General features: G+C 43.7%; 1 protein-coding gene across 1 annotated transcript in view; it reads left to right on the top strand.

Annotated features, from left to right (window-relative positions):
* Positions 1 to 22916, top strand: part of TG (thyroglobulin) — a 174274-nt gene that overhangs the window by 80465 nt on the left and 70893 nt on the right. The window contains 12 exon segments of the mRNA XM_040433830.1: positions 338 to 366; positions 498 to 571; positions 573 to 609; positions 2406 to 2582; positions 2660 to 2771; positions 5343 to 5383; positions 5386 to 5412; positions 6609 to 6630; positions 7662 to 7795; positions 12739 to 12807; positions 19767 to 19901; positions 20686 to 20855. Coding sequence (XP_040289764.1) covers positions 338 to 366; positions 498 to 571; positions 573 to 609; positions 2406 to 2582; positions 2660 to 2771; positions 5343 to 5383; positions 5386 to 5412; positions 6609 to 6630; positions 7662 to 7795; positions 12739 to 12807; positions 19767 to 19901; positions 20686 to 20855 — 1027 coding nt within the window.

The raw sequence follows: 22916 nt of genomic DNA, 5'->3' as shown, positions 1-22916 counted from the left end.
ACTACTGAAGCTGCTAATGACCCCTGCTGATTTCCATTATGACCTGTGTGATCTAATTCACCAAATACAACTTCAATATCTGCATCCTTCTATGTCCCCATATTTACATACACATCACTGTTACTAATTAAGCCAAGTAGGATGAAAATGGCTGTCATCAGGACCTCTCAGTAGTGCAGCCTCAGTCTTTGGGCCTGTAACCTGAAGCGATCGCACCTCCAGCATAAGAAATAAAGTATTCAAGAGATCTTGAGAGATGAGTGCGGCAGGAGACACAGGTGAGGTCACTCCAGAAGATGTTGTAGAAAAATGTATTGAAACAATAAGATGTTAACAGAAGTCCTGGAGACATGGGTCCAGGAGGATGTGGGTCTCTAATGTCACCCGATTTCGGAATTTCAATGAAGAATCTACGTTCTCAGTGTTTTCATTATATTCCCCACTGATGTATTCATTTCATGTCTCTACAAGCGTCAGCCATTGACGCTTCCTCCCAGTAAAGACTGAGGACGTCGCTATTAACAAAGACATTACAGGGTCAAATATAGAATACTGGATTTCTAAAAGATTATTACTCATCTGACCGAGCCTTGTCCTGGTGTCTGACACGTAAGTCAAGTTCAGGTCTTAGGAAAGCTTGCTGACAAGAGGGGTGACATTGTGACACTTGGGGTACAGGATGATGACACTGACACTTGGGGTACAGGATAATGACACTGACACTTGGGGTACAGGATAATGACACACTGACACTTGGGGTACAGGATAATGAGACTGACACTTGGGGTACAGGATAATGACACTGACACTTGGGGTACAGGATAATGACACTGACACTTGGGGTATCAGGATATGACACTGACACTTGGGGTACAGGATAATGACACTGACACTTGGGGTACAGGATAATGACACTGACACTTGGGGTACAGGATATGGACACTGACACTTGGGGTACAAGATAATGACACTGACACTTGGGGTACAGGATAATGACACACTGACACTTGGGGTACAGGATAATGACACTGACACTATGAGGTACAGGATAATGACACTGACACTCGGGGTACAGGATTAATGACACTGACAACTTGGGGTACAGGATAATGACACTGATACTTGGGGTACAGGATAATGACACTGATACTTTAGGGTACAGGATAATGACACCTGACACTTAGGGTACAGGATAATGACACTGACACTTGGGGTACAGGATAATGACACTGACACTTGGGGTACTAGGGATAATGACACTGACACTTGGGGGTACAGGATAATGACACCGACACTTGGGGTACAGGATAATGACACCGACACTTGGGGTACAGGATAATGACACTGACACTCGGGGTACAGGATAATGACACTGACACTCGGGGTACAGGATAATGACACTGACACATGGGGGTACAGGGACAATGACACTGACACTTGGGGTACAGGATAATGACACTGACACTTGGGGTACAGGATAATGACACTGACACATGGGGTACAGGATAATGACACTGACACTTGGGGTACAGGATAATGACACTGACACTTGGGGTACAGGATAATGACACTGGAACTTGGGGGTACAGGATAATGACACTGACACTTGGGGTACAGGATAGTGACACTGACACTCGGGGTACAGAGATAATGACACTGACACTTGGGGTACAGGATAATGACACTGACATTTGGGGGTACAGGATAGTGACACTGACACTTGGGGTACAGGAATAATGACACTGACAACTTGGGGGTACAAGATAATGACACTGACACTTGGGGCACAGGATGATGACACTGACACTTGGGGTACAGGGATAATGACACTGACACTTGGGGTACAGGATAATGACACTGACACTTGGGGTACAGGATAATGACACTGACACTTGGGGTACAGGATAATGACACTGACACTTGGGTACAGGATAATGACGCTGACACTTGGGGTACAGGATAATGACACTGACACTTGGGGTACAGGATAATGACACTGACACTTGGGGTACAGGATAATGACGCTGACACTTGGGGTACAGGATAATGACACTGACACTTGGGGTACAGGAATTGACACTGACACTTGGGGTACAGGATACATGACACTGACACTTGGGGTACAGGATAATGACACTGACACTCGGGGTACAGGATAATGACACTGACACTTGGGGTACAGGATAATGACACTGACACTTGGGGTACAGGATAATGACACTGACACTTGGGGTACAGGATAGTGACACTGACACTCGGGGTACAGGATAATGACACTGACACTTGGGGTACAGGATAGTGACACTGACACCTTGGGGTACAGGATGATAACTCTGACACTTGGGGTCCCCTCCATTCAGTCAGTAGTGATGGTTTTCTCTTCACGTTCCTCCCGTCTGTCTCAGGTTGTCTTGAAGAAGAGTCTTGGTGTCGTCTTGCAGATTTACGAGACAGGCCACTGGAATACTTTTCATGTCTCCTTTACCCGGACATGTGGAATTGTAATAATCTCACTGACCGAGCTGCAGATCATTGCGCCATTGCTCTGAGCGAGAAGCCGCAGTCCCTGCATCACAGGAGAGGTTTGTGACGGTGGCCGGTTGTGTGCGTCTGCTATAACCTGGGACATGTGTGACCCCGGTTGTCTATTTCTGTGCAGAGACCCTTGGTGACAAGGTGAAGCATTTCTACAGTCTCGTCCCATACCGGACCCTGAGCGAGGTATCTGTGAGGAACAGGATAACAGTGACCGGGACAAGTGTATCCAAGGGGTGAGACACATCCGCTATATCCCTATATGACCCTCTTCTATATATTCCATTTACAATAAAAATGTATCCTACAAAAATTTTTATAAAAATCCCCAAAATCGAAATAGACGTGACCCCCTTTATCTGAACCTGAATTTTCTATATTGCTTATTATAAGGTATAATGAAATTTTTATATTTTTTTTAATGTATTTTCTTTCAATTCCTTACCATTTTCATGCTTTTGCTTGCTGTCAATGAAATGGGAGCATTCTTGATAACATCCAGAGGCTGAAAACCTGTACAGAGACAGACCTAATGCTAACCATGGTAACAAAAGGGTAAGGGCGAAGAGGGCCCAGAAGGGGGAAAAGATACAGAAATCACATGGGGGGATGGGCGTTAAGTGTTGGGGGGGGACTTCTTATGGACTCAGGACAGTGGAGCAATCTGTGCCGCTCCTGGGCTTAGCTCACAGAGGATTGTCTAGACTGGGTAAGATTGTGGTAAAGTCTCCGATGTGAGAAGTATTAGGTTTTATTCTCTGGATGCAAGCAAGAATGTTTACAATCTTTGACAGCAAGCAGAGGTATTGAAGTGGGTGAGTAACTGAAACACAACATCCTTTAGAAAATTGTAGAAGTTTCCATTATACATGTAACTTCCCCTTTAAATATCCTCCCTGAAAGGTGCCAGTCTTGAGCCATGTGCGGATTGTGCACCTCCTCTGACCCAGCTCTGGAGACTGGTGGTGAAGATGGCGACTTTGCTGCCCCCTAATTGCCCTTTGCCTATATCCGATCCAGCCCCCGCCACTCCAAGTGGAGAACATGGCGCAAAATGCCTGCGAGACTAAATATAGTAGCACAAGCATTTAAAAGTTGCATAAAGGGGTTGTGACTTTTTTTTTACACCCGAAAGTGTCGAGGAGCGTTTAGTAAATGACCCTCACTGTCCCAGTAAGTGGCGACAACTCGCTCCTCTCTGGCTTGCGTTGCACCCAACTCCCTGGTTGTTGACCGTTATAGCTGAGGTCTCCTCAGAGTGGCCACAACAAAGATGTTGGCCTCTGCAGCTACTACAATGGCTTCCTGTCCACGTGGCGCAGTGGAACACAATCTGCACAGTCCCAGTCAGCTATGGTGTGCTCTTCTTCATGACACCCAATCTGTCTTGGAACAGGCCTGACTGTTCTACAGGTATGGGCTGCTTCCAGGTAGCACAGACTAGGTGACTCCTCTGTGAAGCTCAGCTACTTCTATGGCCCTGTGTCCTGAGGTGGTGTACTCTTATTGCTTGTGCCAATTACTCCTACTTGCTAGCTAGCTACACATAGGAATATTGCTGGCTTAGTTTTCCGGTGGCTTCCCAGCTCTCTCTACAGTCTTACCTACCTACTGGCTTGAGGTTTGCAAAGCCAGTCCTTAAGGGCTATGTACACCTTCAGAGGCATTTTCTTTAAATGATTGCATGTTACTCATTTTTGGCTAAAAATCATTTTTTCAATTGGCCTTTATTAAAATATTGAGCTGTTCTGTCAGAAAGGGGTTAACTGTTTTTCTAGCTGTGTGACGGGTACTTTCACTTTTAAAACCTTATCTCTAAACTACTAAGGGGTCATAAACACTTACAGTATTTAAGCCACATTCTTATCAGTAAGATAAGGATTTGAGCTATAATGAGTGTTTATAAGGTCAGAGATAAGGAGTCTGTCTGCTCCTGGTCTGACGGAAAAGACAGAAAATCCAAAGGGTGCTACTAGAGCATCTCAGCTCTGTACACAAAAAATGACTTCATATTTTCAATAAAGACCAATTAAAAAATTTATTTTTTTTTGCTCAAAATGAATACAATGCAATAATAATAAAAAAAATTACCCCCAAAGGTGTACATAGCCTTTAAGTACCTGACTAAATGAAGTCACATGGCTAAAAGGTCCTTGTCAATTCATGCATATTATCCAACAGCAATAATACAATTTACCAGTAGGGTGGCAGCCTAATCTAAGTGTTTTGTTTTTTAACAACATACCCATGTATTCCCCAATACATTTATATAACTGTGCAGTATACCTACAGTGCATCTCTCCCGCGATGTCTATTGCTTCTGCCCAAGAATGACCACAGCAGACTACCTTCAAGGTTTTCCGGATGGACCTCCATTAGCTGAGAATTTCCTACCAGTGTGTATGTAAATGGTTTATCCAACCAAACAACCTCTGGGGTCTCACTGACGTACTCCTCTCTGGGGAATGGGACTAAATGGACCATTATTGAGATTCTTGAAGATGGCATCAGTTGGACCCCACTGTACAATGTTATAGGTGTAGGATCATGGTGGAACCCCATTTCAGAACTTGTTGCTTGAAGACAGCCCCCCTGTCCATATAACCACATAGGGACCCCCTCCCCTGCTTGAGACCCCCCTCTAGATTCAGAACTCCTGCTCTGGTGGACCCGCACATCTATACATTATATAGACAGCCATTCATTTGAATGACCGCCATGTTATGTTACATTTTCCATGCAGTGGCCCCTGAGTAGTCAGAAGCTGGAGCCGCACAGGATCATAAAGAACTTTATTTTCTTTCTAGATTTTTCCAGTGTGAGCTGCACTGTGATGCGGATCCGTGTTGCAAGGATTTGGATATGTTCAACAAACTGGTGTACAAGGTAGGTGGGCGGTTTCTTCCTGAGAGTCAGGAGTCGGGTATTTTCACTGAGACTGGGATATGTAACGCCAGTCTCATATATCAGCCCCACGGAGTGTGAGAGCTGGAAGGGGGGAACACTGCAGCTGCATCCCCCTCCTCCCTCTCCTCCCTCTCCTCCCTGCTACTAGTTGCCGGTTTAAACTCTTAACGGATGCATAGCGGAGGATCACATGCTGAGTTCGCTGTATATATGACTGGTGCAAGCTGTATAATACAGCAAGCAACCGCCTGGCAGTGACCAGAATCAGCGGTGAGGGCCGAACCCAGTCACTTAACCTCTCAAATGCCTCTGTCAATAGCAAACCGCGGCATCTGTGGGGTTACACGGAGGGAGGGGTTCCCTCGGTCTTCCAATCGGAGCCCCGCCGTGAAATTTCAGGAATACAGTCAGTTGCCATGACAGCCTGAGGCACAGCTTCTCTACACAGCCTGTCCGAATCCCATAGACCTGCCATATTATTCTACTGCAGTCTATGGGACAAGTGATCAGAAGATCGCATGTTTAAATCCCCTAAGGGGACCTAAAAGTACAATGTGAAATGTAAAAAATAAGTATAAAAAAATAAAAAATAAATACACAAATATATGAAAATTCCTAATCACACCCCGCCCTTTTCCCCAATTTACATATAAAAATAAACAATAAAAACATAAACATGATATGTAGTACCATATCCCAAAATGCTGCAAAATATTAAAAATGTAAAAATATTTTGCCGCGGGATGTGAACACAATTTGCTTTTTTTTGGGTCACCTCCTGAAAAAAATGTAAAAGTAAAAGTGATGAAAAAGTTCTACAATGCCCCAAAATTGTACCATGAAAACTACAGGTAGCCTTAACACAGCTCTATAGACAGAAATATTTAAGTTATGGGTGTCATGATATGGTTATAGAAAGAATTTTTTAATTTTTTTCAAAGGTATTAATTTTTTTTTTAAGTAGTAAAACAAAATGTGTCACTAAAAATATTATCTGCCAGTTAAAATTAGATAGTAACACATCTCCTTTTTTCTAATCAGTTTTTATTCTCTGATTGTAGATTTTTTTTAAATCTATTGCTTGAACATGATAATGGGGGCGGCCATCTTGCCGGAGCTGTTCTTAACACCATTTTCAAAGGATTAGGAAAATTTCTTTACGGCAGCCCATGGTCCATAGACACAATGGTCAGGAGGAGACCTCAGTGACTTCTATGGTAGAGTTTTCTAGGCCTGGTCTGTGACCTGTGCAGAGGTCATTGTACAAGGGAAGAATAGATGAGCTCTGCAATCATCTATTGTGAATGGTGGATCCTTTCTTATCTATACACAGAGGTGGTATCACTACAGGCAGGATTAGAGTGACCGATAAGCAGGTAACTGCAGTACAGTGATCTGTACGGACCAGAATTGGCGGCAATTATTTGACACAGTGGCCAGTGCGAAAACCGACGGATTTTTGGTTTTAGTTTAAATATAAAAAGTGACATGGAAAAATCAAAAATAACATAAAAATTATTTAAAAATATGTTCGACGGATTTAAAAAATTATTTAAAAATATGTTGAAACATAAAAAGTGATTTAAACAGCAAATCATTTTCTGATGACACATTCCCTTTAACACTATGCAAGTTTCGTTATCGCCATAATCATACAGAACCTGCTGTAATATCAAAATTCTAAAAACTATATATATATAATTTTTTCAATTTCACCTTACAAAATGTTTGTTTTCCAATACATGCTATGGTAAGTTCAATGATACAGTAAAAAATACAACTTCACCCACTACAATAAGCCCTGATATAGCCATGTGGATTAATGACTGAGGGCCAAAGCATTGCACAGGGTGCCCAGTACCATCACCAGCGCCCCTGGTCACTCTTCCATTTGGGAGGGTCTCTGGTTTGGCTGACACAAGCTAATTTACATACATTTTTTCCATGGAGCACTGCCCCGCAAATTATTTTGTATAGACCCTTGAGTCTCTTCTGTGAAAACCCATCCCCACCCCCAGGCAGCACCTAGGGCATCTCATCCATCCAAATCGGTTACTCTTCCTTTTGAAAGAGTGCTTCAACTCAATGACATATACATTTCTCTTTGTAATAATTGACCACTAGGTGGCGCTGACATCTGAGATGTTTGCATCCCTTCGCTGGGCATTATTTGTAGATTATAATCTGAAATTCATTCATTTATTTCCAGGGGAAGCGAGGATTTGTTTGCTGGTGTCCAGTTTGGGAATACAGTCCTGCGCGGAAGCGGACGGTGACTCTTGGCGCGTTTCCAACTGCAGTCTACCAAACAACGGGATAGAAGCATTGCCATTTGGCTGGTACCAGAAGCCAGGTAACCAGATATAATGTATCACAGGATATGTTGGCACATTGGTTGATTGCTAAGTTTGGCTCTATATGGATACAGTATGACGGTCTCTGGGCACTGTTTGGCACTAATAAACGCTATACGGCTACTCTGCAGGCACAGTATGAAGCTCTCTGTGCAGCGTTTGGCGAGTGTGTGAGTTGCCATAGTGGCACTGTGTGAGAAGTATGTGGCTCTGTGCAGACACAATATGTCATGATGTGGGTAGTTTGTGGCACTTTCTGGTACAATGTGACTGTGCTTGTAGGATCTGGCGTTCTGTGTCGGTTGAAATATAACAGGAATCGGTTCTGTATACGGCTGGAGCGGATACTTGGATCCTGCCTTCCCTCCTGTGTATACGGCTGGAGCGGATACTGGGATCCTGCCTTCCTTCCTGTGTATACGGCTGGAGCGGTACTTGGATCCTGCCTTCCCTTCTGTGTATACGGCTGGAGCGGATACTGGGGATCCTGCCTTCCCTCCTGTGTCTACGGCTGGAGCGGATACTGGGATCCTGCCTTCCCTCCTGTGTATACGGCTGGAGCGGATACTGGGATCCTGCCTTCCCTCCTATGTATACGGCTGGAGCAGTACTTGGATCCTGCCTTCCCTTCTGTGTATACGGCTGGAGCAGATACTGGGATCCTGCCTTCCCTCCTGTGTATACGGCTGGAGCGGATACTGGGATCCTGCCTTCCCTCCTGTGTATACGGCTGGAGCGGATACTGGGATCCTGCCTTCCCCCTGTGTATACGGCTGGAGCGGACACTGGGATCCTGCCTTCCCTCCTGTGTATACGGCTGGAGCGGATACTGGGATCCTGCCTTCCCTCCTGTGTATACGGCTGGAGCGGATACTGGGATCCTGCCTTCCCTCCTATGTATACGGCTGGGGGGGTACTTGAATCCTGCCTTCCCTCCTGTGTATACAGCTGGGGGGGTACTTGGATCCTGCCTTCCCTCCTGTGTATACGGCTGGGGGGTACTTGGATCCTGCCTTCCCTCCTGTGTATACGGCTGGAGCGGATACTTGGATCCTGCCTTCCCTCCTGTGTATACGGCTGGAGCGGATACTGGGATCCTGCCTTCCCTTCTGTGTATACGGCTGGAGCGGATACTGGGATCCTGCCTTCCCTCCTGTGTCTACGGCTGGAGCGGATACTGGGATCCTGCCTTCCCTTCTGTGTATACGGCTGGAGCGGATACTGGGATCCTGCCTTCCCTCCTGTGTATACGGCTGGAGCGGATACTGGGATCCTGCCTTCCTATGTATACGGCTGGACTGGAGCGGTACTTGGATCCTGCCTTCCCTTCTGTGTATACGGCTGGAGCGGATACTGGATCCTGCCTTCCTTCCTGTGTATACGGCTGGAGCGGTACTTGGATCCTGCCTTCCCTTCTGTGTATACGGCTGGAGCGGATACTGGGATCCTGCCTTCCCTTCTGTGTATACGGCTGGAGCGGATACTGGGATCCTGCCTTCCTTCTGTGTATACGGCTGGAGCGGATACTGGGATCCTGCCTTCCCTCCTGTGTCTACGGCTGGAGCGGATACTGAGATCCTGCCTTCCCTCCTGTGTTTACGGCTGGAGCGGATACTGGGATCCTGCCTTCCCTCCTGTGTATACGGCTGGAGCGGATACTGGGATCCTGCCTTCCCTCCTGTGTCTACGGCTGGAGCGGATACTGGGATCCTGCCTTCCCTTCTGTGTATACGGCTGGAGCGGATACTGGGATCCTGCCTTCCCTCCTGTGTATACGGCTGGAGCGGATACTGGGATCCTGCCTTCCCTCCTGTGTCTACGGCTGGAGCGGATACTGAGATCCTGCCTTCCCTCCTGTGTTTACGGCTGGAGCGGATACTGGGATCCTGCCTTCCCTCCTGTGTATACGGCTGGAGCGGATACTGGGATCCTGCCTTCCCTCCTGTGTCTACGGCTGGAGCGGATACTGGGATCCTGCCTTCCCTCCTATGTATACGGCTGGAGCGGATACTGGGATCCTGCCTTCCCTCCTGTGTATATGGCTGGAGCGGATACTGGGATCCTGCCTTCCCTCCTATGTATACGGCTGGAGCGGATACTGGGATCCTGCCTTCCCTCCTGTGTATACGGCTGGAGCGGATACTGGGATCCTGCCTTCCCTCCTGTGTATACGGCTGGAGCGGATACTTGGATCCTGCCTTCCCTCCTGTGTATACGGCTGGAGCGGATACTAAGATCCTGCCTTCCCTCCTGTGTATACGGCTGGAGCGGATACTGGGATCCTGCCTTCCCCCTGTGTATACGGCTGGAGCGGACACTGGGATCCTGCCTTCCCTCTTGTGTATACGGCTGGAGCGGATACTGGGATCCTGCCTTCCCTCCTGTGTATACGGCTGGAGCGGATACTGGGATCCTGCCTTCCCTCCTGTGTATACGGCTGGAGCGGATACTGGGATCCTGCCTTCCCTCCTGTGTATACGGCTGGAGCGGATACTGGGATCCTGCCTTCCCTCCTGTGTATACGGCTGGAGCGGATACTGGGATCCTGCCTTCCCCCTGTGTATACGGCTGGAGCGGATACTGGGATCCTGCCTTCCCTCCTGTGTATACGGCTGGAGCGGATACTGGGATCCTGCCTTCCCTCCTGTGTATACGGCTGGAGCGGATACTTGAATCCTGCCTTCCCTCCTGTGTATACGGCTGGAGCGGATACTGGGATCCTGCCTTCCCTCCTGTGTATACGGCTGGAGCGGTACTTGGATCCTGCCTTCCCTCCTGTGTATGCGGCTGGAGCGGATACTGGGATCCTGCCTTCCCTCCTGTGTATACGGCTGGAGCGGATACTGGTATCCTGCCTTCCCTCCTGTGTATACGGCTGGAGCGGATACTGGGATCCTGCCTTCCCTCCTGTGTATACGGCTGGAGCGGATACTGGGATCCTGCCTTCCCTCCTGTGTATACGGCTGGAGCGGATACTGGGATCCTGCCTTCCCTCCTGTGTATACGGCTGGAGCGGTACTTGGATCCTGCCTTCCCTCCTGTGTATACGGCTGCAGCGGATACTGGGATCCTGCCTTCCCTCCTGTGTATACAGCTGGAGCGGATACTGGGATCCTGCCTTCCCTCCTGTGTATACGGCTGGAGCGGATACTGGGATCCTGCCTTCCCTCCTGTGTATACGGCTGGAGCGGATACTTGGATCCTGCCTTCCTCCTGTGTATACGGCTGGAGCGGATACTGGGATCCAGACACAGAGGGCAGGGCTGGAGAGGCTGCAGGGGTTGTGTCTGCAGAGCTCTGGAACATGTTACCAAGGTTTTGCTATTTTTGCTATAGATCTGCAAAATATTCCTAATCATTGTATAATGCAGCTATGTGTTTCCATCCCAAGAGCTCTGCTTGCTCTTATTGAATGTGAACATGTTTGTGTAGATTTATCGTGAAATCTGTGGCATTTCTGCAGATTTTTTTTCTGTGAAGATAAAGAAAAAAACCACACCCCTGCACTGTTATTAGCAGTGGCGTACCTAGGGTGTTGGCACCCGGGGCGGGTCATTTCTCTGGCATAATACATGACCACATACCTCTTACATCCAGTGACTTCTCCTGTCTTGTAGATCTTCTCTTTCCTCTTCTCCTCCATTTGACCCAGACCGCCATGAAAATTCTTTCAGCCACATCTCGTCTCTACAGTTTGTAGCACAGATATGTTAGATTTCTCAATTTTTACATCAACCCCCCCATCCTGGTGTCCCCGCACGGTCATCCTGCTGCCACCCCCAATACTGTGCCCGTTGTGCCCCCCAATGCCCCAGGTACTATACTGCTGAAAAAATAGTGACCCCAGTAGACATAATTGGGGTCATTTATCAAACTGGTGTAAAGTAGAACTAGATTTCCAATAGAGCTGTCAAATATGAAAGGTGGAATCTGATTGGCTGCTATGGGCAACTAAGCCAGTTCTAGTTTACACCAGTTTTATAAATTACCCCAAATGTCCCTATAGTGTCTACAGCAGCTATAATGTCCCCTAGAGTGCCCCCAGTAATAATAACACCCAATACTGTGCTCCAGGTAATAATCCCTGTATAGTGTCTCCAGAAATAATAGAATTGCCCCTACAGTGCCTCCCCAATAGCAACGCCCCTCACACTGCCCCCATACAGTAATTTGCCCCCCCACGCTCCCCATAGTAATCCCTCCCATAATAGATTGCCCCCACTTAGTAATCCCTCCCATAATAATTTGCCCCCACACAGTATCCCACCATGATATTTTCCCCCCACATGTCCTCCTGTGTGTCCCCCCCATGTCCCCCATAGTTGGCACATAAAAACAAAAAAAAACAAAAAATTAATAAATAAAAGCTAATTACTCACCTGCGCTTGCTCGCAGAGGAAGGCGTGCACACTTCATTGTGCTGCTGCATCCTGGCACAGGCGCGCGCGATGACGTCATCACAGACGCCTGCGCCGGGATTTCACTACCGCATAGGCCTCAGGCCAACTAGGCCTGAAGACTATGGTGGTGGTCGATGGCAGGACAGAAAACTATGCGCTCCCGTGCCTCTGTATTGATGGAAGTGCTCATTGCACCCCCCCCTAAAGCCGGCACCCGGGGCAGACCGCCCCGCAACCCCTAGGCACGCCACTGGTTATAAGGAAAGTACAGCAGCAGAAAGGATATGCCCCCTGAGCTGTGGAAGGGAGAGAACTTCAACAGAAAGGATGCACCTCCTAAGCTGTGATAGGGAGCAGCTGCTGCAGAAAGGACATGCCCCCTAAGCTGTGATAGGAACATAGTTGCATCACTGAGGCCACTCCCCCTAAAGTGCCAGTCTGAAGATAATCTAGCAGAGCAATGGATAGAAGGAGAACAGCAGAGCCTCATGAATGCAGGAAAACACTCGGGGATATAAAAAATAAATCTTTTCTGTTTGCAGGTGACCAGAGCACAATTTCCCCCACTCTGTGCCCATCTGCTAATATCCTTCCCACTGCAGAACCAGAAGGTAAGAAACTATGATCTAATACTGATATACACTTATACACTGTCTGATTGTTAACCCCTTGACACAAAATCATGTACATGTCTGTCATTATGTGTAAGGGAATGTATGGAGCGGCTTCTACGCTCCAAACATAGGGGGGTGGTAGCTGTATAACTTAGCCTGCATCCGGCCGCAGTGACCGAGATTGGTGATGCCTTCAGTAGTGATTGCAACATCTCTGGGTTTGGGCAGAGGGCTCCGTCCGCCTTCTGATCAGAGCCCCCACAGCGAAATCACAGAGCTCCAATTGGTTCCCAGGACAGCGCTGGGACAACTGAAGGGTTCTCAGGACTATCATGGTTAATTGCCTATAAGGCTGTGAGTGAGGCACAGCTCAGCAGGCAGAGTGTCAAAAGCCCGTAGAACACAATAGTAGTCTAATATGGTCTATGGGAATAAAAGTTATTATGTGAAAAGGAAAAATAAATAGATAAAAAATATAAAATCACCAATTTTCCCAATTTTACTTATAAAAAACAAATAATTTAAAAACAAATATAACAGGTATCACTGTGTCCAAAAATGTTGTTAATAAAATACAAAAAAATTTTTCCTGCACATTGTGCACCATAACTGAAAATAAAAAGAACAGGATTCACTATTTTTGGTCACCTTGTCATCTCAAAAAAATTGAACAGTGATAACAAGTTGTAAGTACCCCAAAATATAAGCCCTCATACAGCTCTATAGATGTAAAACAGATATGGCTGCCACAAAATGGCGATGCAAAGAATTTTTTTTCTAAAAGTAAAAAACTATACCCCACTTCCCCTGACGAAGCCACATAGTGGCGAAACATGTCGGGAGGGGTGTAATAGTGTAGCGTGCTATCTTTTAAACAGGAACAGTGTGAAGTTAAGGGAGCAATAACAGTGGCACATTGATATCGATCTACAGAGTGCAAGGGAGTTTGACCGAGTCTATCCCATCAAATATGGGGCAGCTTTAGTGAGTGGACAGTGACAACAGCTACCGTAGTAGCATACCGTTGTGCAGTGGAGCATCCAGCAGTAACACCGTATTACAGGGGAGCACCCAGCAGTAAATTGAGCAGAGAACTCAGACTGCCATGAATGTTATCCCACAACAGGAAACATAGGAGATAGTTCTAGTTGGAGCTCGCTCGTATTGATATATTGTAACACACTGTGAATTTTTGACTCATTAATCCCATACATACCAGATTAACAACTTCAAATACAAAGGTTGTTGATGTTTAACCGGTCACAAGTACCACATAAAATATAGCATATAAGAGGTTTACTCTATAGTATGCACCTGTATGTGCCCCAACAATACACCCTATAGGCATAAGAGAATATCCCAATATCGCTGAGAGTCATTAGCGTATACAAATAACAGCCTATTATCACCTCACTGTACCCTGATAATTTTAAACAGTTTTTGTGTGTGTATGTCTTTTAGCGGTATTAATAAAGATAAGTATATTTTTTGGTTAAAATATTAGTTAGTAACCCCTACAGGGATTTCTTAGTCTAATAAGACCATAACAGATTTTCAAGTGGTATTATAACATATATATTCTTGTACATAGGAGCAGTATTATAGCAGTTATATTCTTGTACATAGGAGGCAGTATTATAGCAGTTATATTCTTGTACATAGGAGCAGTATTATAGTAGTTATATTCTTGTACATAGGAGGTAGTATTATAGTAGTTATATTCTTGTACATAGGAGCAGTATTATAGTAGTTATATTCTTGTACATAGGAGGCAGTATTATAGCAGTTATATTCTTGTACAGAGGAGCAGTATTATAGTAGTTATATTCTTGTACATAGGGGCAGTATTATAGTAGTTATATTCTTGTACATAGGAGCAGTATTATAGTAGTTATATTCTTGTACATAGGAGCAGTATTATAGTAGTTATATTCTTGTACATAGGAGGCAGTATTATAGTAGTTATTATCCTGTACATAGGAGACAGTATTATAGTAGTTATATTCTTGTACATAGGAGCAGTATTATAGTAGTTATATTCTTGTACATAGGAGGCAGTATTATAGTAGTTATATTCTTGTACATAGGAGCAGTATTATAGTAGTTATATTCTTGTACATAGGAGGCAGTATTATAGTAGTTATATTCTTGTACATAGGAGGCAGTATTATAGTAGTTATATTCTTGTACGAAGGAGGCAGTATTATAGTAGTTATATTCTTGTACATAGGAGGCAGTATTATAGTAGTTATATTCTTGTACATAGGAGCAGTATTATAGTAGTTATATTCTTGTACATAGGAGCAGTATTATAGTAGTTATATTCTTGTACATAGGAGCAGTATTATAGTAGTTATATTCTTGTACATAGGAGCAGTATTATAGTAGTTATATTCTTGTACATAGGAGCATTATTATAGTAGTTATATTCTTGTACATAGGGGCAGTTTTATAGTAGTTATATTCTTGTACATAGGAGGCAGTATTATAGTAGTTATATTCTTGTACATAGGAGGCAGTATTATAGTAGTTATATTCTTGTACATAGGAGCAGTATTATAGTAGTTATATTCTTGTACATAGGAGCAGTATTATAGTAGTTATATTCCTGTATATAAGAGACAGTATTATAGTAGTTATATTCTTGTATATAGGAGGCAGTATTATAGTAGTTATATTCTTGTATATAGGATGCAGTATTATAGTAGTTATATTCCTGTATATAAGAGACAGTATTATAGTAGTTATATTCCTGTATATAAGAGACAGTATTATAATAGTTATATTCTTGTACATAGAAGCAGTATTATAGTAGCTATATTCTTGTACATAGTAGCAGTATTATAGTAGTTATATACATAGGAGACAGTATTATAGTAGTTATATTCTTGTACATAGGAGCAGTATTATAGTAGTTATATTCTTGTACATAGGAGCAGTATTATAGTAGTTATATTCTGGTACATAGGAGCAGTATTATAGTAGTTATATTCTTGTACATAGGAGCAGTATTATAGTAGTTATATTCTTGTACATAGTAGACTGTATTATAGTAGTTATATTCTTGTACATAGGAGCAGTATTATAGCAGTAATATTCCTGTATATAAGAGACAGTATTATAGTAGCTATATTCTTGTACATAGTAGCAGTATTATAGTAGTTATATACATAGGAGCAGTATTATAGTAGTTACATACATAGGAGCAGTATAATAGTAGCTATATTCTTATACATAGGAGGCAGTATTATAGTAGTTATATTCTTATACACAGTATGCAGTATTATAGTAGTTATATTCTTGTACATAGGAGCAGTATTATAGCAGTAATTTCCCTGTATATAAGAGACAGTATTATAGCAGTTATATTATTGTACACAGTAGGCAGTATTATAGTAGTTATGTTCTTGTACATAGGGGCAGTATTATAGTAGTTATATTCTTGTACATAGAAGCAGTATTATAGTAGTTATATTCTTGTACATAGGAGCAGTATTATAGTAGTTATATCCTTGTACATAGGAGCAGTATTATAGCAGTAATATTCCTGTACATAGGAGACAGTATTATAGTAGTTATATTCTTGTACATAGGAGCAGTATTATAGTAGTTATATTCTTGTACATAGGAGCAGTATTATAGTAGTTATATTTTTGTACATAGTAGACTGTATTATAGTAGTTATATTCTTGTACATAGGAGCAGTATTATAGTAGTTATATTCTTGTACATAGGAGCAGTATTATAGTAGTTATATTCTTGTACATAGGAGCAGTATTATAGTAGTTATATTCTTGTACATAGGAGCAGTATTATAGTAGTTATATTCTTGTACATAGGAGCAGTATTATAGTAGTTATTATCCTGTACATAGGAGGCAGTATTATAGTAGTTATATTCTTGTACATAGGAGCAGTATTATAGTAGTTATATTCTTGTACATAGGAGCAGTATTATAGTAGTTATATTTTTGTACATAGTAGACTGTATTATAGTAGTTATATTCTTGTACATAGGAGCAGTATTATAGTAGTTATATTCTTGTACATAGGAGCAGTATTATAGTAGTTATATTCTTGTACATAGGAGCAGTATTATAGTAGTTATATTCTTGTACATAGGAGCAGTATTATAGTAGTTATATTCTTGTACATAGGAGCAGTATTATAGTAGTTATTATCCTGTACATAGGAGACAGTATTATAGTAGTTATATTCTTGTACATAGGAGCAGTATTATAGTAGTTATATTCTTGTACATAGGAGCAGTATTATAGTAGTTATATTCTTGTGCATAGGAGCAGTATAATAGTAGTTATATTCTTGTACATAGGAGCAGTATTATAGTAGTTATATTTTTGTACATAGTAGACTGTATTATAGTAGTTATATTCTTGTACATAGGAGCAGTATTATAGTAACTATATTTTTGTTCATAGGAGCAGTATTATAGTAGTTAGATTCTTGTATATAGAAGTCAGTAGTATATCAGTTATACTCCCCCCGTATCCACAAGAATATTATAGTAGCTATATTTTTGTTCATAGAGGACAGTATTATATTTACCAAACCCTAGTTTAAAATACTATCACTGTGCGTCCTGTGTTTAGAAGCCAGAATACAAATCACCATGATCTTGTTGCTGTGCAGACTAGTAATGAATGATGTTCAGACATCTGTTCTCCTGAATCGCCCTTCTACACGAGGCTCCGCACCTATAAACAGCTTGGGCCAGCCTGTAATTTACGGGATAATTCAGCGGAAGAGCAGTATAAACCCGCTAGAGGTTGTATTTCTGTAATTTAACGTCTGCTGTCATTACAGTCACTAAATGATACCTTAGTGGATATTTTAGGACAAGTACATGTTTGGGATCTGCCGGATGCCCTTTTGACCTTTCCTATGAAATCTATATTGACATCGCTGTAGTATAAATTACCCAGAGTCTTGGAAAATCACAATTATATTGAAATGTATTGTAAACTGGGTGGAAAAATGTAAAGCTGTATGATGTGTAGTGTAAAATACTGTAAGCTATTGCATAATGATCTGATGGTGCAGCTTGGGACTAAGTCAGCATGATCAACCCTCTTAAGCAATGCATAGAGCCTGGTAGGGTTGATCATGCTGATAAAAACAATACCCTTATTATGACTAACTATGGCCCCGTTGCTGAGGAAAATGAATTTTTATTTATATGCAAATGACCTAACTGGAGCACCGAGAGGCCGGCCAGAGCATTCAGAGCACCAGTTTGTTATACTCCTTCAGCTTCAATTCCTCTCTCTTCCCCTGGATTGACAGCGCTAGACATCTCGTCTAGCCTTGTCTTCTTGTGCCTACTCCTCTCCAAGCACCATGACCTGTCATCTCCTGCTTGCACTGTATCTTTCGGTCTTGGCGCTTGCGCAGGGTATCTCCTGTGTTCCAAGCTGCTCCGATTCCAAATGAGGATTCGCTGTGACCTGTCATCCCGTGCCTACAATGTGTCTCCCGGTCTTGGAAGACACAGCGCAGGCGCAAAATTACAGGTCTCGGTGCTTGGAGAGCAGCAGGCACAAGAAAAGAGGGGTGGACGAGGAACTGAGGCTGAAGGATGTAACGTGCTGGTGCTGTGAAGGCTCTGGCCGGCCCCTTGGTGCTCCATTTAAGCCATTTGCATATGAAAAAAAACATGCATTTTCCTCCGCAATGGGGCCACAGTCATAAAAAGGGTATTGTTTGCATCAGCATGATCAACCCTACCAGGCTGTATGACTGGTGAAATAGGGTTGATTATGCTGGCAGAGGCTCTTTAAGGTTTTTCTTAAGGTTAAGGCTAGTTTCACATTTTCGGTGTAAAACTCTGGCACACTGTTCCAGCATACAAACGGAGAATCTTACGGACATGAACTGCAGCATGTAGCGGTTTGTGTCTGGCGGAACATCGTACGGATCAGGCTCCAGTAAACCCCGCAAGGCTGTTATCTGCCAGAATTCACACCGGAGATGTGAAGGTAGCCTACGGATCTTAAAGTTACAGTTGTGCTGCTTGGGTAGAAAGTTGCAACTGATTTCCAACTTTCACAAAAAATTTCTAGTATGATGCAAACACTGTACCTATAGAATTAATCAGTAATTATTACTGTATTATACTCCAGGAGTCCAGAGCTGCACTCACTATTCTGCTGGTGCAGTCACTGTGTACATTACATTACTTATCCTGTACTGATCCTGAGTTACATCCTGTATTATACTCCAGAGCTGCACTCACTATTCTGCTGGTGCAGTCACTGTGTACATACATTACATTACTTATCCTGTACTGATCCTGAGTTACATCCTGTATTATACTCCAGAGCTGCACTCACTATTCTGCTGGTGCAGTCACTGTGTACATACATTACATTACTTATCCTGTACTGATCCTGAGTTACATCCTGTATTATACTCCAGAGCTGCACTCACTATTCTGCTGGTGCAGTCACTGTGTACATACATTACATTACTTATCCTGTACTGATCCTGAGTTACATCCTGTATTATACTCCAGAGCTGCACTCACTATTCTGCTGGTGCAGTCACTTTGTACATACATTACATTACTTATCCTGTACTGATCCTGAGTTACATCCTGTATTATACTCCAGAGCTGCACTCACTATTCTGCTGGTGCAGTCACTGTGCACATACATTACATTACATATCCTGTACTGATCCTGAGTTACATCCTGTATTATACTCCAGAGCTGCACTCACTATTCTGCTGGTGCAGTCACTGTGTACATACATTACATTAGTTATCCTGTACTGATCCTGAGTTACATCCTGTATTATACTCCAGAGCTGCACTCCTCATTCTACAGACTTGACAGTTAGTATCTTGCAGTACATTCTGCTGGTGTAGACACCTAACGTGGCACCGTTTGCACAGACTTTAGGTATTTATATGGTTTACATTTTGTGTTCTTTTTACAGCCCGCCTGGACAGATGGATCGCTCTGGACGTCTCGTCTGTATCCCTCGATCCTTCCCTCACCGATTTTGACACTGTTCAGATTGACCTGAATTCAGGGATGACGCTCCCTTCCGCCCGGAGCTATTGTCTGTCAGGTAAAACCTATTATTCTAAACCTTAGGGGATGATTTATGAAAACTTAGGGCCGGTTCACATGGTGCTGTATTTGGTGCTGATTTTTGGGCTTTTCTGCCTTAAAATCAGCTTCAAAACGCTTTAAAACGGCCTCCCATTAATTTCAGCGGGAAGCATCGCCTGTTTTTGTTACACATGTAAAAATGAAGTGTGGTAAACAGAATCAGCGCGCTCTATCTTGGGGCAGAATCAGCGCCCATTGAAACGAATAGAAATCGGAAAAAAACAGCTCCAAATAAGTACAGGCAGTTTTTGCGCATTTTCAGCACTTTTTTTGGGCGCAGAGCTGCTTTACAAAACCTCAAGCAGAAAAAAGTTTTGTAATAAAGTGAACACTCACTGGTTAAAAAATGCATAAAAAAATGCATATAAAACGGCACGAAAAAACCTGCATATTTTGCGCTGATTTTTTTAAGCGTGTTTTTTTTTAATCAGCCGTGTGAACTGGCCCAATTAGACAAACGTACTTGCCCGAAGCAACCAATCACAGCTTAGCTTTATTTCATATTCTAGTTTTGAAGAATGAAAGCTTTTAAATTTATTAAATTTAACCCCTGCCCCGCCCAACCCAACAGGACCGCCCACCTATGGGCGGGGCTTACATAACTCCACCCGTTTACAATTTGCGACGGCATGAATTTGCATGGTCCAGAACTGTTGTCACCCCCGGCCTTCTTTGCTGTTGTTGTTTAGTACATCGCCATTATTGTATCTCTATGATATCTAACTTTCATATCTCCTCAGCATGTGACCGTGTCGCGTCCTGCGTCACCACGACCGTCAGCGTTCAGCAAAAATACGTAAAATGCACATTTTACCCAGAGACACAGACCTGCCTTTATAATCTGAGAGGGGCTCAGTGCCAGCTTCTGGTCCGAGAACCAGCGTCCGCCATCTACAGCAAGAAAGGTACCGTAAATAATGGACGGTGGTCATAGCCCTGCGTCCGCGGGGACAGCATGGCCGTCCTATTTCTGCATTGGCAGATGTTTTTGGACCCATACCAAGGCTGTCACGTGGCTGAAGACAGCGGTAGGTCTCTGTGGAGCTCGTAGGAGCCGGGCTCTTCAAGGGAACATTATTTGGATGCAGGGCCTTATATAGCGGTATATTGTGGACTGTATATGGCAGCATTATCTTAGCACTATATGGCGGTATGTTGCCCAGGGCCGTATTTGTTTCTAACATCTGTTATGTCCACTTGATGTAGCAACAGTTTGCACAACTGATCTCCATGACTGGGGACCCATAGGTTCCTGGGGCAGAAGGTAGCAGGTACCGTTGGCAGCCATCTTTGTTTTTATAGGCCTGCTTTTTGTGTCCTCTGGTAACCTGAAGACTTTGCTCCTCCCGTTGCTTTCAAGATTTCATTTGCTGCCCTGGTTTTAGACCAAAATACCCTGGCCAAGACCAATAGCCTTGCTTGGCATGCGTAATACAGGGCACATGCCCCACAAGCCCGTCGGCTATGGCCCGGAGCTATAAGCATAGCACTTAAAGGGGTTGTGCCATGATCGATGTAAAAAAATGAAGATCAGACCTCATATATTACAGGACATTACCTCTCTAACAAAGCTAAAACCAGCCCTGCACCTCACATGGATCCAGAGATCTCCTCATTCATTGTTCCAATTGTTCTCCTAGATTTATTTCAGCCTGGCAGCTCAGGGGGCGTGTCCTTTCTGCTGCAGCTAAGGGGTGTGTCCTTTCTGCTGCAGCTCTCTCCCTGTGACTGCCTCAGCTTCTAACAGAGCATATGGCTGCTGGTGGCAGTTAAACGTTATCTGAGCATGTTCGACCAGCTCAGTGAAACGGACAAAAATAAGGCCTCTTTCACACGGGCGAGTTTTCAGCGCGGGTGCAATGTGTGAGGTGAACGCATTGCACCCGCACTGAATCCGGACCCATTCACTTAAATGGGGCTGTGCAGATGAGCGGTGATTTTTCACGCATCACTTGTGCGTTGCGTGAAAATCGCAGCATGTTCTATATTCTGCGTTTTTCACGCAACGCAGGCCCCATAGAAATGACTGGGGTTTTGTTAAAATCGCAAGCAAGTGCGGATGCGGTGCGGTTTTCACGCATGGTTGCTAGGAGATGATAGGGATGAGCAACCCCGGACCCCATTAAAGTCTATTCACTGTATTATTTTCCCTTATAACATGGTTATAAGGGGAAATAATAGCATTCTTAATACAGAATGCTTAGTAAAATGTCGATTGAGGGGTTAAAAAATAAAAAAAATAAACTCACCTCATCCACTTGTTCGCTCAGCCGGCATCGTCTTCTTTCTTCATCTTTCAGGACCTGCAAAAGGACCTTTGATGACGTCACCACATGGTAAGCGCGGTGACGTCAGCGCAGGTCCTGCTGAATGAAGATTGAAGATCAAAGGTCCTTTTGCAGAAGATCAAAGGTCCTTTTGCAGGTCCTGAAAGAAAAAGAAAGAAGACGATGCCGGCTGCGCGAACAAGTGGATGAGGTGAGTTAATTTTTTTAATTTTTTTTAAACCCCTCCATCCCTATTTTACTAAGCATTCTGTATTAAGAATGCTATTATTTCCCCTTATAACCATGTGAAAGAGGCCTAAGAGAAAGAACAAACAGCAGGTGGCGCTATACAGATACATTGTATTGAATAACTCACTGGCTATGCCAAATCTTTAATTACATGCAATTACAAAAGTATTCAGATTCCAGCACTGGTTTGAAAAATGTAGAATATGCCTTGTGAAGGGAAGCCCTAAATGATGCCTGCCAATAATAGATCCTTTAGTTGTGGGACTGTTCTACTATCTGGACCTCAGAAAGGTGTGTGGTTTATGCAAAATTGCACACAGTGAGGTCCTTGTGAGCAGGACTTATAATGTTCTGCATTTTGGGATTTAAAGGAGTTGTCTCATCTGAGACAATGGAGGCATATCCTAGTCTTATAGGTGCAGGACCCACCGCTGGGACCCTCACCTATATCGGGA

This window comes from Bufo bufo, chromosome 5, assembly GCF_905171765.1.
Source record: "Bufo bufo chromosome 5, aBufBuf1.1, whole genome shotgun sequence".
NCBI lineage: Eukaryota > Metazoa > Chordata > Amphibia > Anura > Bufonidae > Bufo > Bufo bufo.
The sequence above is the reverse complement of the archived record's forward strand: the minus strand, read 5'-3'. Positions and strand labels throughout refer to the sequence as shown.